General features: G+C 45.2%; 3 protein-coding genes across 3 annotated transcripts; all 3 read left to right on the top strand.

Annotated features, from left to right (window-relative positions):
- The first annotated feature begins 2,308 nt into the window (after positions 1 to 2,308).
- On the top strand, positions 2,309 to 5,004 carry LOC120806893 (proteinase-activated receptor 1-like). Its single transcript, XM_040158428.1, has 2 exons — positions 2,309 to 2,582; positions 3,657 to 5,004. The coding sequence occupies exons 1-2, from the start codon at positions 2,507 to 2,509 to the stop codon at positions 4,907 to 4,909; spliced, it is 1,329 nt and encodes a 442-aa protein (XP_040014362.1). The 5' UTR covers positions 2,309 to 2,506; the 3' UTR covers positions 4,910 to 5,004.
- Positions 5,005 to 6,930: 1,926 nt separating this feature from the next.
- f2rl1.1 (coagulation factor II (thrombin) receptor-like 1, tandem duplicate 1) lies at positions 6,931 to 9,090 on the top strand. Its single transcript, XM_040156651.1, has 2 exons — positions 6,931 to 7,140; positions 7,535 to 9,090. The coding sequence occupies exons 1-2, from the start codon at positions 7,068 to 7,070 to the stop codon at positions 8,590 to 8,592; spliced, it is 1,131 nt and encodes a 376-aa protein (XP_040012585.1). The 5' UTR covers positions 6,931 to 7,067; the 3' UTR covers positions 8,593 to 9,090.
- Positions 9,091 to 10,926: 1,836 nt separating this feature from the next.
- Positions 10,927 to 13,506, top strand: f2rl1.2 (coagulation factor II (thrombin) receptor-like 1, tandem duplicate 2). Its single transcript, XM_040156606.1, has 2 exons — positions 10,927 to 11,141; positions 11,735 to 13,506. The coding sequence occupies exons 1-2, from the start codon at positions 11,075 to 11,077 to the stop codon at positions 12,829 to 12,831; spliced, it is 1,164 nt and encodes a 387-aa protein (XP_040012540.1). The 5' UTR covers positions 10,927 to 11,074; the 3' UTR covers positions 12,832 to 13,506.
- Positions 13,507 to 16,778: the final 3,272 nt, after the last annotated feature.

Below are 16,778 nucleotides of genomic sequence, written 5' to 3'. Positions count from 1 at the left end.
TAGCTGGATTTTGTTTCCTTTGGACAGAGCCACGCTGCCTGCTTCCCCTGTTTTCCAGTCTTCGTGCCATGATAAGATAACCATCTCCTGGCTCCGGCTGCATATTTAACACCCAGTTCTGACAGTGGCATCCATCTTCTAAACTAACTCTTAGCAAGGAACTGATTAAGGGTCACTTTTTTCTTTGAGAAGGAAGAAAGGGCAGAAAAACAGGCCTTAATCAAGTTTGTTTCTACAGTAAGAAACAGGTCATTGTGACATTTGACAATTGAGTCTTTTGAGAGCAACTGGGTTTGGCCTGGCTGTCTGTGAGCTCAGATATTGACTCCCGTTGGATATTATGCTCAGGAAGAATGAGTCAGACTACTCCCACCCCATCCTGGCCCCATTATCTGCCACCCTCAATGTCAGAAACTATAGCAAAATCTCGCAAACAAAAAGAAAACCAGCACATTTCTCTTTCTCTCTAACAAACACACTTTATCTGCCCCCCCCCCTGTTTTTGTTTTTGTTTTTGTTTTTCAGGTACTCTTCTCTGTCCCCACTTCAGCGCTTTATAACGACAGACCCCCCAGAAGCAGAAAAACATCAAGGCAAGCGCTCCCATGACTTCGGCTCGTTAGATCTCTATCTCTAGCAGGCGGTGGGGGCTGTCTTGCCATGCGCAAAACAGAACATGCATATAATGTGACTTCCTGGAAAGGGAGGCCATTAGAGTCTGAGCGGCGAGCTCACATGAGCAAGTTACAGAAGACTCGTTATCCGTCATCAAAGATTTATAATCGTATAATCTCTTCTGAAATAGGTCATTTTACTGGCTTCGGCCCATCTCACTGTCCATTTGACGTGGTTATGTATTCGGCTGCTACAAACAGAGGAAGCAGTTAACGAGTCTACGGGATAACGTGTCATGGCCGAAAAGGAATGTTGTGTTTAATAAACACAATCCGTAAAACACTGAACTCCGTCTCCTCCCGAAAATCTGTCGGTGGACAGTTTTCATCCCGGAGTTCAAAACCTTTCACGCCCCACCTTAACCCAGCCTTCGCATATTCAGAGGCCACACTGGCAGTTACGTCAGAAAAATAGTGTATTTATGAACAGTGTGTAGTTGTACCCTGGTGTGGTTCAGACGACTGAATGCATTAAATGAGATGAAGACGCGTGGCTGTTTTTACAGCACGTGTTGGGCGACCTGGGTTTTAATACAAAAAAGAACAATTCACATAAAGGAAGCTGTGCAGTCATGCTTTTTTTTTTTCCCAAACAAGAAATATGTCCCTGGTAGGACATATGTGTAAAGTTCTGATGAATTAGTCGCCGCTTTTGTATCTTCACTGCTAGACTCTCGCAATTCGTTATACTCCTGCCGCAGCCAAGGAGCAGTAGTGTATCTAGGTCTGGAGATGGTCCAAGCTGCCGCAGCCTATCCTCAGGGGCCAAGTCACTCCAGCGTCGGCCTCTCTTCGTTGGCTGCCAGTAAAACCTAGATTTCAACATTAGATCGTAACTACTACCTGCGAGACACGATGCAGGCGAAGCCCCTGAGCACATCTCTGGGCTTTTGTGTCCGCGTGGTAGCTGACGGTGCTCACAGCCCGAAAAACGAAGGGAGGCCCAGCAGGTCCTGTCGTGGCCTGTAAACATAAAACATTTCGTCCTTCGCTATGGGATCGTCCAACCCACCTGAAATAATAAAAGCCTGACTTACCCCGCGCTTACAAACTGACCCCCCCTCCCATTCTTTTTTGCTGACTTTATTTCTGTTTTGTCTTTCGATTCCGAAGAACTTTTCAAAAGCTCCCCTTGTGATAAAAGAAAAAAACAAAACAGGCAGCTGAAAGATGAAATTGCACTCAAGTAATGCATGGCTGCAGTGAACTGAGGGAAAAGGCTGGATGAGCTCACCAGTGGCAACCGGGCTGTTGCTATGGCAGCCACGACACGTTATTTCTGAACTTTGAGAACGACTGGTCCCAGATTACTGTTCGGCCCCTACTTGACTGCAATTGTAGACATCGTTTATTGAATAATTCCCATTTGCTTTCAGCTCTATTAGTCGTGCTGACTACTTCCTGTTGTAGCATTGTCATTTTACCGTCTAGAAACCACATGGTTTTCTAAAGTATCTTCACTTTTTTTTTTTTTTTTCCCCCCCTTTTGTCTTTTAAAAGGGTTTTCGCTAAGGTTCATTCGGTGCTGACACATTGACCGTTTAATTGGATCCGGCTGCTGCTGGGTGACACGAGAGGTGACATCAGACGACAGGAATTTGTCTCCGGGTGCAGGCCGTCGGTGGGCTGCAGGGTCGGGGGGGGGGGTTTCGGACGGAGGGGGACTTTGGACTGAAACAACAAAACGCGCTCTCAGATTCGCCGAGGCTGCGAAAGGAACCAGGCTGACTGAGAGGTCGTTGTTGGGTTTTTTTTCTTTCTACGCGGATTATCGATATTTGATACTGGGTTTGGTTTTTTTTTTTTTAGCGCTTAATTTTTCAGCCAGCAAAATGTTTCCAGCGATTCCGAAAACTCTGCTGGTGGTTCTGGCCTGTGCGTGTGCGGCCACGGCCGAAGCCAAAAACGGTAAGGACCACGGTGGCTTCATGCGAGCGACACCATCGGACACACTTTGACACGGGCGCCGCGCGACGGACGTGCGGCGCCGCGCGTTGACGAGCTGCGGCATAACGTGCGCGATGGGTCATTCGCCGTATCGATAGAAGAGTTTAGATAATAAATGGCCTCGGTCAGTTTCCAAGCAGAAGCAGTGACCGACACTCTCCGGCTCCAGCTTCTCGCTGCGGGGATTCGTTGTCTTTCGTTGCTTTACGCTTCATCTTCGGACTCTCGGTTGACCGGAACCGGGCCCTTTTTTTTTAGTGAGGTCCCTCGTTCGGGGGCATTTCGCAGACCGAGGGACCCATCGAAACGATTGTTTTCCAGTACCGGCTGATTTCTATAGATTTCGTTGTGTCGATCGATCCTTAAGTCGACGAAACGCCGAGAAGAAAGTGCCTCAGAAAATGTCTAAATCCTAAAGAAATTCCGTCTCCAACATGACAGAGAAAAAAGCAAATCCTTATTTGAGAAGCTGGAAACGGAGAATATTTGTCTTCTTTCACAGTTTTTGCTTGAAAAATGACTCAAACCCTAAATCGATTATCAAAAGACTCGGTGGCTTTTTATATTTCTGGCAACTGTCCGATTGATTTAGGACTGGAGATAATAAATTATTTTCAATATCGATTATTCCTCTGTCTGTTTTCCGTCATAAAATGGTTAAAAACTGCCCCACGTAATCTTTCATATCCCAAGATGATGTGTTCAAGTTGCTTCATTTGTCTGATTTTCAGATTAGATATTGATTTTACTCTAATAGAAGACTAAAAAATATATATACATACAAATATACATATGTGAGAATCTGGAACCAGAAAATAAAATAAAAAACCCAAAAAACAAAACGTAATCAGTTAATTGAATGAAAATCAAAACAGTTGCCTGTTGTTTATTTTTTGTTGTTGATCAGTTGATCACGCAATCAACCAATCATTTCAGCTCTACGATAGAAATCATGATATGAACAGAAATACCTGTGAATACCCTGATTAAACCATGTTTCACTTGAGCCTCTTGGATTATTTTCTCTCTCTCCAGGCACCATGCGGCCGCGGACCTTTGTCATTTTTGGCCAGTTGGGCACAGATGAACCCATAGGCCAGGATTATCTCTATTCAGACAAGGACGTGACCAGATTCAATTCTTCTGCAAGCGGTCGGGTGAGCAACGTGAGCAGCGGGCCGGAGATCTCCGAGGAAGCGCTGCTGTTTCTCACAGGCTCCGTGTCCACCATCCTCATGCCTTCCTTCTACACGCTGGTCTGCCTCATTAGCCTGCCGATCAACGCCTGTGGGGTGGTGGCCTTCGGTCTGAGGATCCGGCCCAAGAAGCCGGCAGTGATCTATATGTTGAACCTGGCCTGTGCCGATCTGCTCTTTGCCACGCTGCTCCCCTTCAAGATCTCCTACCACTTTGGCGGCAACAACTGGATTTTCGGCCCGCTCATGTGCAGTGTGGTCACCGCCGCCTTTTACTGGAACATGTATTGCTCCGTTCTGATCATAGCCTGCATCAGTGTGGACCGTCTCCTTGCTGTAGTCTATCCTATAGACTCCCTGTCTTGGAGGAGGCCGCAGAACGCAGTCATAGCCTGCGCAGCCATGTGGATATTATCCTTCGTCGGCACCGTGCCCCTCGTCCTCTCCAACCAGACCGTCCACCTTAGCCAGTTGGGCATCACCACGTGCCATGATGTCCAGTCCGCCCATAAGGTCATCTGGAACTACAAGATCTACTTTATCACCCTGTGCTGCGCCCTCTTCTTCCTGCCTCTGCTCGTCACAGTGGTGTCCTACGCTCGGGTGATCTTGTCGCTGAGCAGGGTCCCGTCCGGGGTCCTAGGGCGTTCGCGCAGAAGAAAAAGAGCGGCGGTGATGGCTTTAACGGTGCTGGTGATATTCGTGCTGTGTTTCTTGCCCACAAACTGTCTGCTGGTAGCCCACTACCTGCAGTTTAACGAAGGTGTTATGAAGAGCCAAGAGACCCCCGATGGCTCCTACGCGGCCTATCTGGTGTTCATGTGTTTGGGGAGCCTGAACTGCCTCCTGGATCCCCTGGTCTACTACTTCGGCTCCTCCCAATGCCAGAGGCAACTGTCCAGAGCGCTGAGGTGTCAGAAGACTTCAAAGGGCAATAGCTTCAGTCAATCATCATCCGATTCATGCCGATCGAGCACCACAACAATTCTGAAATCCAGCCGTGCACTGAGCTCCGAGATACACGCTCCAGTTACCAAAGTAGACTCTTTCCAAACAAACCTCAACAGCCAGTACAAGAAACTACTGGTCTGATAGTCCTGTCACATTGAGCAGATGTGGCTGCACGACTTAACTGACTCTCACCTGTGGTGACTTTTAAAGGTCATGAAACAGCAGACCCCCTTTTTTTTTTTACTGCGAAAGTTCAAGTAACAGCAAATAGAGCACAAAGCTAATGTGTAGGCTTTAGCGCACCGTATGTACTTTTCTTTCAGGGTTAGAATGAAGGGAGGATAAGTGAACCTATCCCGCCAACAGAAACGGTTGAAAATCTCAGTTCCATAACCACCAGTGTGCAAGGGCAGATGTGCATTTTTAGTGATGAATGGGAGGGGAACAAAAAAAAAAAAGAACAATTTAGGGAAGGAAGTTGAGATGAGATCGGAATACGTTTTCTAGAAAACTCCAGCTGAAGGTTTGATACTATGAAATGCTTTTATTTTTGCACTGTGTTAGAGTCTAAGACTTTATAATCTAAGTCTGTAGGTATAACATTTAATGTAAGGAAACTACTTGCTATTTTGTCAGTTTTTGGGCATTTTTTTGCTGTATAGACTTGCTGAAAAACTTATTTTCAAGCACCTATGTATCAGTTTTATTTTGTATTAAAAAACAAACAAACCTGTACAACCCCCCCCCCCCACACACACACACACACACACACTTTTTGTCTCCCAATAAATATGTTTTGACTATCATTGTGCCAGCGTTGTAAAGAAACCAACGGTCATGCAATGAGTGAACGACCCACCGGGGCAGAGTTAGTGTCATGCTGCCTCCTGCTGGTGCCGGATGCTGCCGTACTGAATGTAGGTGTCGCGTTACGCCGCTGCCAGGGCGATGTTCTCCCCCAGCAGATAGCGCTACTTTACTGTTAATAAAAAAAGCAACCGGCTATATTGAATGTGCGGCCCACATCACCTGTGTGTGTGTGTGTGTGTGTGTGTGTGTGTGTGTGAGGAGAGAGTCATGCAAAGGTGTAAAGCAAAGGAACAACTGGAGAAAGCGTTCACTAACTGATTTCCTCCCACAAATGTTGTTTTATGGTCCATTTACTTTCTTGATTGATCATGCGACTTATGAAATGTCAAAACAACCAAAAACAAATTCCCATCTCCAGATGTTTTGTCCAACTAACAGTCAAACACCCAGAGATATTCAGTGTGTAATGATCTAGAACTGAATGGCTTTTTGTCAAACACAAGGAGCAAACAGTATTCGTCCGTGCGCAGCTCATTTAAAACGTGAAGTATCTCCTTTTTTTTTTCTGTGGTAAAATAACAACGCTGTATTTCGCAAGTCCAGTTTGTGGCGGAGTGAAGAGACACCTCGTCGATGCTTTTCTACATTTGGGGTTTTAAGAAGAAGAAGACAAACCACACGTGTTTTTACACGTAAGGAAGGTTTGGGGTGTTTTTTTTTTTAAGGTTCTCAGCGAAGAGACGAGGCGTGGATGGTCCGGAGACGCGCACTGGCAGCTTGGACGGGCGTAGGACGACGCATCCACTGTATCGGGGCAACCGTGCCGCGGCCCAACTACAGGTTCGTACCTAGTGCAGCGCATCACTTCACATACACGCCCGCGCCTGCGCACGTTCGCCTGGGGCGCGCAGGTAGTCTCGGGGTGTGTCCTCTCGCCTGGTCGTTCGGCAGCTTCTGCTCTGCTTTCTCCGTTAGGTCGTGAAGTCACACAGGACGAAACAGGACGCAGTTGCCCTTTCGATCAGTTTGGTGCTGTGTGCTTTGTTTTGTTTTCAGGGCCAAATATTTTGTCCTCAAGTTTATAAAATGGGGCTAAAACGTTCACAGTTTACGGAAGGTTGGAGTAGATCACTCGGACACATGTTTACACTGTCTAAACTGAGAACATAACAACTGGAGGTCAGACATCACCAAACTAAATAAAGCCTTTTTTTTATTTACTGGCATAATGACACCGTCCTGTGATAACCCGCAGATCTGGGATGTCATCAGGTATCAGCTGATCTAGGCGCTGAGCTCTTCTCTCCGCCAGGTGAGGAGACGCTCGTTCCGCCGCGCTTGGGGCGGTGACCTGCGCGCGGTCACGTGACGCCATGACGTCACCGAGGTGTGAAAGCTGTTTTCACGCCGCTCCGGATCAGCGACAATAGAGCAGCGAAGCAGGACCCGCGGCCGCCGGCAGACAGTCCCTAACCCTCTGTTTGCGGTCATGGATTTAAGGACGCGATGGCTTCGGCTCTTCCTACTTGTGTGCTCCGTGCACACCTGCCTGTCCCAGAAAGGTACGGTGTCCTCTTCACCTCCACCACTGCCGCTGTTGTCACTGGCAAGGTATTCAGCTCAGATAGAATGGGGAAACAACTCGCCCTTTACTGAACTCGATCCGTCGACTGCACGTCCTGTTCGTTTGATGTTCTGGCCCCGTTGGCCTTTAAAGGCTGGGTTGGTAAAGTCAGAGGTGGTTCGATCATAAGAACTATGGAAATGGATCGTTGTAATACCGGTGACTCAGGCCTGGAAGCCTAAGTTCAGGTTGGAAAGAGGTCGGAGTGCACACAGCTGGAAGGAGTCCAGCTCGCGTTTTACTTTCAGGTGTAGGCAAATTCTAGTATGTTCCTGCATATAAACTGGTTGCACTTCTGCTTTACGCACGTTTCCATATTGTGCCTTTTGCAGAGGACAGAGGTTTTACTGGTACAGAGACCGACGACGGGGTGTGGGTCAGCTCCCAAGCCAGAAAGGTCCTGAGCAGCCGTCTCACAACCGTCTTCCTCCCAATCATCTACATCATCGTGTTCCTCGTGGGGCTGCCCACCAACGCCATGGCAATCTGGGTTTTCCTCTTCAGGACCAAGAAGAAGCACCCGTCATCGATCTACATGGCCAACCTGGCTCTGGCCGACCTGCTCTTTGTCATCTGGGTCCCCTTGAAAATAGCGTACCACTTCAACGGCAACAACTGGATCTACGGAGAGGGTCTGTGCAAAGTGCTGGTGGCCTTTTTCTACGGCAACATGTACTGCTCCATCGCCTTCATCGCCTGTATAAGTGTCCAGCGTTACTGGGCTGTGGTCCACCCGCTGTCCCGGCAGCAGAGGAGCAACTGTGTGGCTGTTTCCGTCTCCGTCACAGTCTGGGTGGTGGTCTGGCTTGTCACCATCCCCCTCTACCTGTATGATCAAGAGGTCCGTGTAACAAATCTCAACATCCTAACCTGTCATGACGTGACCAGGCCCAGCCAGAAGAAAATAGCGGCGGGCTACTTCCTGACGATGGGAACACTGGGGTTTGTAGTCCCCACCGTCGTGTGCATCGTATCCTACGTCCTCATGCTCAAGGCTCTGAGGAACAGCATGGCGGATCCAGCCATCGCCAGGAAGCGACGAAAGGCTGTGGTCTTGATCATCACCGTGTTGGTCATGTTTTTGGTGTGCTTCACCCCCAGTAACATCATGCTGCTGGTGCACTACATCCTCCTGTTGGGGGAGGCCCCCAACAACCTGTACGGGTTCTACATCACCACCCTGTGCGTGGCGAGCCTCAACAGCTGTTTCGACCCTTTTGTTTACTACTTCATCTCCGAGGATTTCAGGGAGCACGTGAAGAACACGTTCCTCTGCAGGAGCGAGAGGACAGTGGAGAGGATGAGGGTCTCCTTCAGCGCTCTGAAGTTCTCCAAGAAGAGCAACGTATATTCGTCTGACACGGGGAACACGCAGAGCACTGACTGTTAATGAAGCGTTGTGGGTTTTTTAAGCTTATTCCTGATCATGAAACTAAGTTAAAATGTTTTTCTTTTTTAATTCTTCCGTGACCCCTTCCTTCTGTGTGGAAGAAGCTTTGAGAGTCTCAGAATCTGCTTTTTTTTAATTGTCGTAAATAAATTCTATTTTTATATCTTTGATAATACAACTCTTCTTTTAATTTAAAGCACCTTGCTTGACAGTTTTATTTGATTTCATTGGGATATGAATGATCGCCTTTTGTGATTTTTAAGGTGTCTGATCTTGTAGTCCGTGCTGTGATTTGGTTGAGATGAACTCTGTCAGCTTTTTGATGTGGTGAAACTAAAATGGGCAAAATCCGCCATGTTGTAGGATACACGATACAAGCTTTAAATATGTGTATATATCTTGTATGTGTTTTTTAAAGTAAACATTTTTACTTGTATAACTACCTTTTTTAAAGTTTGCCAATAAAAGTAACCGGCCAACATCCTGTATTTCCACCCAGTCAAGCTCTTTGGTTTACTGACATTTTCTCCGACTGTATTGTGAGCTAGGCGGGCAGTTGGAAAGGTCAAGCTGTGTGTTCCTGCTTTTCAAAACAATCCTAATATATAACCTTTAGCTGTCAGTCCAGGTTTGTGCTGGTCCTCCAAACCCTCTTATGTCCCAAGCCAGAGTAGAACATTTTTTGAGCCCAAATAATAGAGATACAGTAAATTATTTGTTCTCTCCATGCTAATTTTCCATTTGAAGCCTGGTGCCTTGTCAGAAGTGTCTCTTTTTCTTTCCAAGAGTAGAAAACATTTCCTGAATTGTTGTCCTGACTTTTGTTAAACGAACTGTCTTAAAGTAAAAATCCACTTCTGTTATTGAATTGACATTAGAGCACTGAAGACATTCAATTTTCGTTCATTTTTTTTTTTTAATCAGACCTTTGGGACCAGATCACAATCAATTCATTTAGGTGAGTTATATGAAACTTTACAAGGAAAGCAAGAGAAACTGTATTTTTCAACATAGTAAATGTGCAGTTTGTAGTTTGTTCCTCTAATTTGAGGCTTGACGAAACAGGTTAAAACACTGTACAAATTAATTTCCCTGAAGTAAAACATCATATAACACAAACCAGTTTTTAACCACGTTTTACACTTTGACTATCTGAGAAAAGTTCATTTAAAAATATTTCCTCCTTTTTCGGTTCCTGCGACTCTGTATTCCTGCCTCAGAGGCCTCAGACCCAGAATGCAACTGTTCATTTGCCTACAGGAATAGAGAGACGCGGTCACATCACTGTTACAGCTACGCATTTGCATTGGTTACTAGCTTCCAAACGGTGTTTTTCACAGAAACTATTGCCCAAAGATGTATCAACAGTCATAAAAAGGCAAAGAATAGTGCAGACCGGAGCATATGTAGTCTAATAATGATTATTAATAGCTTTTTAGATTAGTTTTTTAACATGTATCGTGCTACACTGTGTCAGTTCTGTAATACAATGCAGCAGAAATAATCAGCCGATTAGTCCGTCAACAGAGAATTAATCTGTAATGATAAAGGAATCGTTTTTCAAACAATAATACCAATAATTTGAGGGTCCCTGCGTCTCAGATGTGAGAGTCTGCTGCTCTTCCCTGCCCTACATTGTAGTAAATAGAAAATATTTGGGGTTTTGGTCTGCTGGTCAGAAAAAACAAGACATTTGAAGGTGTCACCTCGGGCTGGAGGGAAAATGTGAAGGATCATATTTCACAATTTTCCAGTGTTTAAAAAACAAACAATTGCTCAAGATATTAATGGCAGGTTTGTGGGTATTGATCGTTGAGATTTACACAAAATCATCAACCGTAGTTTACAAGAAATCCTCAATTCCAGGCCACAACAACATCGCATCAACAATAAACAATATAGTTGAGACGCAAATGGAAAATAGTTTTCTCTTCCAGAGCAAAGAAATAAACACCTTTTTTTCCAGTTTAATCTTTTTAACTCTTCTTTCCTGGGGAGACTGTTTTCGTGATGCAGTATTTTTTTATAAAATACGGCAAAAAATAAATACATATAGCTATTTAGGTTAAGTATTTTATAAATTCTACAACACTGATTAAAAATATATTATTCAAGATAATAAAATCCCAAAACTCAATACCACCTCGTCAGGACTGTCTTCAACGTTTATTTATTTATTTTCTGATATTATTTTTTATTTTCAGGGTTTCTACTTCGGAATTTCATTGAGCTTCCGGGAACCGCCGATGGGAAAAGTGCCACGGACTGGAGCAGGTGGGCGGCTACGACACGGTGACCTCAGCGGGCGCGCAGGTAGTCTCGGGGTGTGTCCTCTCGCGGCCGAGAGTGTGTTCCGGCATTTAAGAAGAGCTGCTGGACGGAGAGTGCGATTTAAAAAAGAAAGAAAGAAAGAAAGAAAGAAAGAAAGAAAGAAAAAAAAAAAAACAAGAGGTAGAGCAGAGACCGTCGAAAGTGCGAAGAGATGGATTTAACTCGGCTGCCGTCGCTCCTGCTGATTTTCTGCTGCGTTTCCGCCGCAAAAGCCACAGGTAAGGTCGGACGCGCCTCTGCGTCCCCAGCGCCGGGTCGCCGACGCACCGAGCAAATGACGCGCAGTTAGCCTCGTTTCAGGGGAAAACACGAAGACGTTACTGTAAGATTTGTCCGTATCTCGAAATGTTGTAAAAACACGGGAGCGAGTTTGTGACCGAACCATTGTTTTTAAACCTTGAGTTGTGGTCAACTCCCGGACGGACAGGGAATGTCGGCAAATGTAGGTGAATCTAACTTTTTAGATTTAGAAAACAATATACATCAGGAGTAACTTCTACAGATATTGAATTAGGGTTTCAACTAATGATTATTTTCATGAGGGATTTATCCGATTTGTAATTCAATATTTTAGCCTGAAAACTGGGGCCACGGGCCAGAGCTCAAGGTGACATCTTCAGATAACTTGTTCTGCCCGATCAGCAGTCCTGAACCCAAAGCTGCTCTGCTTACAGTGATTATAATGCAGAGACAGGCCGCAAATCTCCACTTTTGAGAGGCTGGAGTCAGGGAATGTTTAACAATGAGCCTGTTCTGCCAATCGTTTCAGCCCTAATATGTATTTTGTATTATCTATTAATTTTTATTGTAGGTGGGCCAAAGGGACGGGGGTTCTTCGGGGTTGTGGACCCTGAAAATTCAGAACAAGTTGTTGTGGACAGCACAACATCAGACACGCTGAAGAGTGATCTCACCACAGTTTTTCTCCCAATCGTTTACATCATCGTATTTACGGTGGGACTTCCTGCCAACGGCATGGCCTTATGGGTTTTCCTCTTCAGGACCAAGAAGAAGCATCCCTCCTCGATCTACATGGCCAACCTGGCTCTGGCCGACCTGCTCTTTGTCATTTGGACGCCCCTAAAAATCGCCTACCACCTGAACGGCAACCACTGGATCTATGGGGAACCGCTGTGCAAAGTCCTCGTGAGCTTCTTCTACGGGAACATGTACTGCTCCATTCTGTTCATCACCTGCCTCAGCGTGCAGAGGTACTGGGTCGTGGCTCACCCTCTGTCCCAGCAGTGCAAGAACAACAAACTGGCCGTTGGTGTCTGTGTAGCCGTCTGGGCTCTCGTCTGGCTCAGCACCACGCCTCTGTACCTGTACAACCACACCGCCAAGCTCCGAGACCCCAACATAACCACCTGCCACGATGTCAACGTCATAGCCGACCCCCAGAATCCCTTCCCCTCTGTCCGGCTCCCGTACTACTACTTCACCTTTATGGGTATAGTAGTGTTCCTCGTCCCTTGTATAGTGATCGTCGTGGCCTACATTCTGTTGCTCAGGGCTCTGGGGAACACCATGGAGGAGAGCACGGCAGCAAAGAACCGGCAGAAAGCTGTGGTCCTGATCGTGACCGTCCTGGTGACGTTCGTAGTGTGTTTCATCCCCAGCAACATCATGCTGGTGATACATTACTCTCTACTGAAGGATGGAGTGATAAATAACGGATACGGCTTCTACATCTCCACATTATGCCTGGCCAGCCTCAACAGCTGCCTGGACCCGTTCATCTACTACTTTGTGTCCGCGGACTTCAGGAACCACGTGAAGAACACGTTGCTGTGCAGGAGCAGCAGGACTGTTGAGAGGATGCGAGTTTCGTTCAGTTCCATGAAGTACTCCAGGAAGAGCAAATCATACGTGTCAGATGCCGGGAACACGCAGAGCAGCACCTGTTAGCCAGATAAAGGAGAGATGCCGCGCGCGCTGGGCCTGAAGCAGGGCATCCTACAGGCTCTTTGGCACTGGGACACAGCAGAGTGGCCTGTAATAATGGACATAAGGCCCGTCAGTTACAACCAGGTAACCTCAAAACATGAGATAACCAAAGAAGAACTTTAAATGTGAAGATGAACGTGCTGGGATGAGAGCATGTGACATGTGACTTCAATTTTGAGACAGTAATACATATATTCACTTTTCTTTATGAAGAAACGGAGAGAAGGCCTGTTAAGGCCTGACATTTAGTCCCCTTGGCTGCACAGATAAACGTGGTCTCTCCCAAGATTTTGACTGACTAGCTCGCTGTGCTGTAGACCAAGCAAACGATATCTGTAAGAAAACACCCACATTAACCTGATCTGTACAGAGGACTGGAGCAGGAGATTATATCAGGTCTTGACTTGACTTGTGTTATGTCTTATATCAACCTGGCTTTCATCCAATCAGTGAAAGAAAAGGTGTACTTTACATTCATTCCTGCCCTTTCTCCTGCCTGTTTGGCGCATTCCTGCAGCAAGTTTTGAATTTGTCATTTGAAACCACTTGTGCTGAAGTGTTGATTTTTTACTTTTGAATTTTAAAGCGATGAAGAAAATTGCGGTCTTGTTAGACGGTTTCTTAAATAAATGATAAAACAACAGGATGCAGTTTCTGTGAAACTCCTTTTGTATTATTGTGCAACCGATTGAAGTCCTGCGCTGAATGAGGTCACCGGCCTTATTTTCGTCTCGCAGCTGGGAAAGGGATGTGGACTTGACTCATTGTCATAGATCACTCTCTATGCCTTGTGGAAATCTTAGGAATTTGTGGTATGTGTTGTGGATTTCAGTGTCAACAGGTGTCCAGACCACTTTTTTAAAAAATATGTTAAATATTTCAATGTCCACTTGGTTGTTAACGACTGTGTTTTCTGAAGAAAAAGTCAGACGTAAAAGAGGGTCAGAGCGGAGGGGGTTAAAGAATGTTTAAGAGCGGGATGAGGAATGGTAAGAGGATTACCTAAACAGTTTGTCCTCCCACCGCTTTCAGTGTCAAACCCCGTTTCACCAGTACGTGAAACACAAGTTTGAAGCTCTTTCCTGCTTATTTTCATTAATCGACACGCCTCAGTCGGCAACCTCCTCTGACTTTCCCTCCTGATAGTTAATTTTTCATCTCAAATGCAGCCACATTTCTCGTTTTAAGTTAAACCTGTGGCTCTGAAATCTGTGTTAAAGTCGAATGTTTTATTTTCAGTTACCATCACCTGCTTAATACAACACACTTTTTCTCCTAAAAGACAATATAGTGTCAACAAAGGGGTATTGTGAACTAAATTGAATGGTCCTGCTCTCTCATCTCTAGATAAGGAGTGAGCGAACTGATGTGTTTCAAGCAACAACCCCACCCAAACAGTCACTACCCTCCCCCAGGTACACACACACACACACACAGACTGAGAATGGTGACGGATTCCTGTTTAAAGACTGGTTGGGGCAGAGCTCCTGGGCTGTTTGAAGAGGTAAATGATTGTTGTGGAGTGTAATTATACCTTTTGTCAGCAATGTGAGTAGAATACCTGCTTTTCACATGTTGGAGACGGGGGCACTCCCTGGCCATGTTACGTTTACACACTTCACTGTCAAACATTCATGAGGTGCTCCGGGTCTCTAGGGCAAACAGAAATGCTCATAAATCAGGTTGAATAATCCCAAAGGAATAAATTTGATAAAATACCACCAGGAGAAGGGATTATATAGACCTAATATGGACTAAAGAATTGACAATTATATTAAAGAAAAACTAGAAGGGGAAAAACAATTGAAGGGAATTTAAAACCCATTAAATTCTTTTCATAAATGTCAAAACTTAGACCTTGGTTATGATTTGTAAGAGTTGGGAAATCATCTGTTGCTTAAGGATTTGGGTACATCATGAAATATGCGGGGAGTGACATTTCCCGTAGCACAGCTTATGTCCTCGAATGACTACGTAGGAACGCAGGAACAGATTTCTTTGCATGTGACGCAGGTGCACACGCGTTTAAAAGCACGTTTGCGCGGCCGAGCACAGCACGGTCAACGTTTCTCTGCACAGCTTTTCTATGTCAGCCATGAGCGGCAGCGCTGGTATGGTAAGAATGCACGGTCCACCATTAACATGGGCTGTGAAGACTCCACATGTACAGACACATATACAGTAGCTGCACGGAAGGACCTCAGCGCACTGCATAGTTTGAATGTTACTAAGGTTGGAGGAGTAATTCAGCATTTTGGGAAGTATGCTTATCTTGAGTTAAATCATGCCAGCACCAGAAGTCAGTTAGCTTAGCTTAGGACAAAGACTGGAAACAAGGTGCACAGCGACTCCCTGGCTCTGTCCAGAGGTAACAAAATATGCCCAGCAGCGCCTCGAAATCTCCCTACTGATAAACTTTATATCTTGTTTGTCTATTCCATACAAAAATCAAAGTGCAAAAACGGCATGTTGTGATTTTTACAGGGGCTTCCGTTCCAGTGAAGCTGCTTCTGCAGTTGCACGCATGTACATGTGGTGGTTTGTATTGCACATTTCTGTGATGCAATATTTACGGTATGTTCTGAGGGTACCTTGCGACAATCCTATAACCACAAGACCGACATATAGCCGGGTATAAGAAAATTAGAAAATAATAAATACTGCTAATAAATGAACCCAATGAGGGTTTGAAGCGATTGAACCTTATGCAGCAGTCACATATATTTGAGAAACAAGTTAATTTACATCTGCACAAGTGTATAGATACATTCCATAGGGTCCTGGTAGATTGCAGAATAAACCACTGTTGCTCAAACCTCACTGCACACAGTCCTTTAGAAATGAGTCTTTTCACAATCTTTTTCTGAATTTAAGATAAAAACAAGTAGCGCACTGACGGTGAAGTTTCACACACGTTACAGATCCGCGCCGTCACCAGACGCAGGGGTGAAGTTCGTTTATTTAGTTACTGCTGGAGATCCCAGCACTAGAGTCATTTTAACAGACTCACAGACAGTTATGCCTGAGGCGTGTGATGTGTTCTAAAACAGACAATGTGTTGCAACGCTCGGTTCCCTTGTGAGCCGGGAACATGCCAAAAGGATGACCTGGTGAATAACAACAAAGATGGAAGAGTCACAGAAAGTTGTGACCTAGAGCCCGATTACAGTACTATGACTCACTGCATGTTCTCTGTGCTATAAATAGATACTGCATAAAGGGAAAAGTATGTATTTTTTTTCCCCTCTGGGGTTTGATCTGTCAAAATAAGAATTGTTTGTGAAGTGGTTTTGTTTGGGTTTTTTTTTTTTTTTTTTTGCTGGACATGTTGATGCTTGTAGCCTGCCTTGTCTGATTTGTGTGGGAGGAAAAGTGACCTCTGCTGGTCCATTTGTTGAAGTTTAAGTAATATCGTATGTGAGTAAACACTCAAGATTCTGTAAAGTGGTCAGTATTCCTATTCGGATTTTGTTTGAATGACCATTTACTTGAGGCAATTCTGACTCAACACGGCCACACGATTTTATGTTGTAGCTTTTTTCAAAAAAACCAAAAATCAATGATCTGCTGTTCCCCACAGTTATCGCTATCGTTCCAACATAGTAAAGTATTTCGAAGAATAACACCCGCTGCTGTGAATGCACAGACATCCTTAAACTATTTAATTTTTGTTTTCACAGTTGAAGAGTTTGAATCACAAAGATATTCTCCTTTCGGGGGTTTAATGAAGAACTCTTCCAGTAAGAGCATTTTTGTCTCAAAGAGAGGATGATAGATTAGTATTGCGCCCACGCATTGTACTGGGATGCAGCTAAAAGACTGCTATTCATGCGTGTGAGCGAGAGGGTCGGTGCTGAGGAGGAGGAGAGGAAGAATGTACGTGCTAACGTGTGTGTAATCACCCTGAC

Source organism: Xiphias gladius, chromosome 20 (genome assembly GCF_016859285.1).
Source record: "Xiphias gladius isolate SHS-SW01 ecotype Sanya breed wild chromosome 20, ASM1685928v1, whole genome shotgun sequence".
NCBI lineage: Eukaryota > Metazoa > Chordata > Actinopteri > Istiophoriformes > Xiphiidae > Xiphias > Xiphias gladius.
This window is presented reverse-complemented; position numbering and strand designations above follow the sequence as displayed.

Excerpts from the sequence above, each read along its gene's own strand:
- LOC120806893 (XM_040158428.1), top strand. The coding sequence starts at position 2,507 with ATGTTTCCAGCGATTCCGAAAACTCTGCTGGTGGTTCTGGCCTGTGCG. Across the intron at positions 2,583-3,656 it reads CACGGCCGAAGCCAAAAACG|GCACCATGCGGCCGCGGACC; the intron begins GTAAGGACCACG and ends CTCTCTCTCCAG.
- f2rl1.1 (XM_040156651.1), top strand. The coding sequence starts at position 7,068 with ATGGATTTAAGGACGCGATGGCTTCGGCTCTTCCTACTTGTGTGCTCC. Across the intron at positions 7,141-7,534 it reads CACCTGCCTGTCCCAGAAAG|AGGACAGAGGTTTTACTGGT; the intron begins GTACGGTGTCCT and ends TGCCTTTTGCAG.
- f2rl1.2 (XM_040156606.1), top strand. The coding sequence starts at position 11,075 with ATGGATTTAACTCGGCTGCCGTCGCTCCTGCTGATTTTCTGCTGCGTT. Across the intron at positions 11,142-11,734 it reads TTCCGCCGCAAAAGCCACAG|GTGGGCCAAAGGGACGGGGG; the intron begins GTAAGGTCGGAC and ends TTTTTATTGTAG.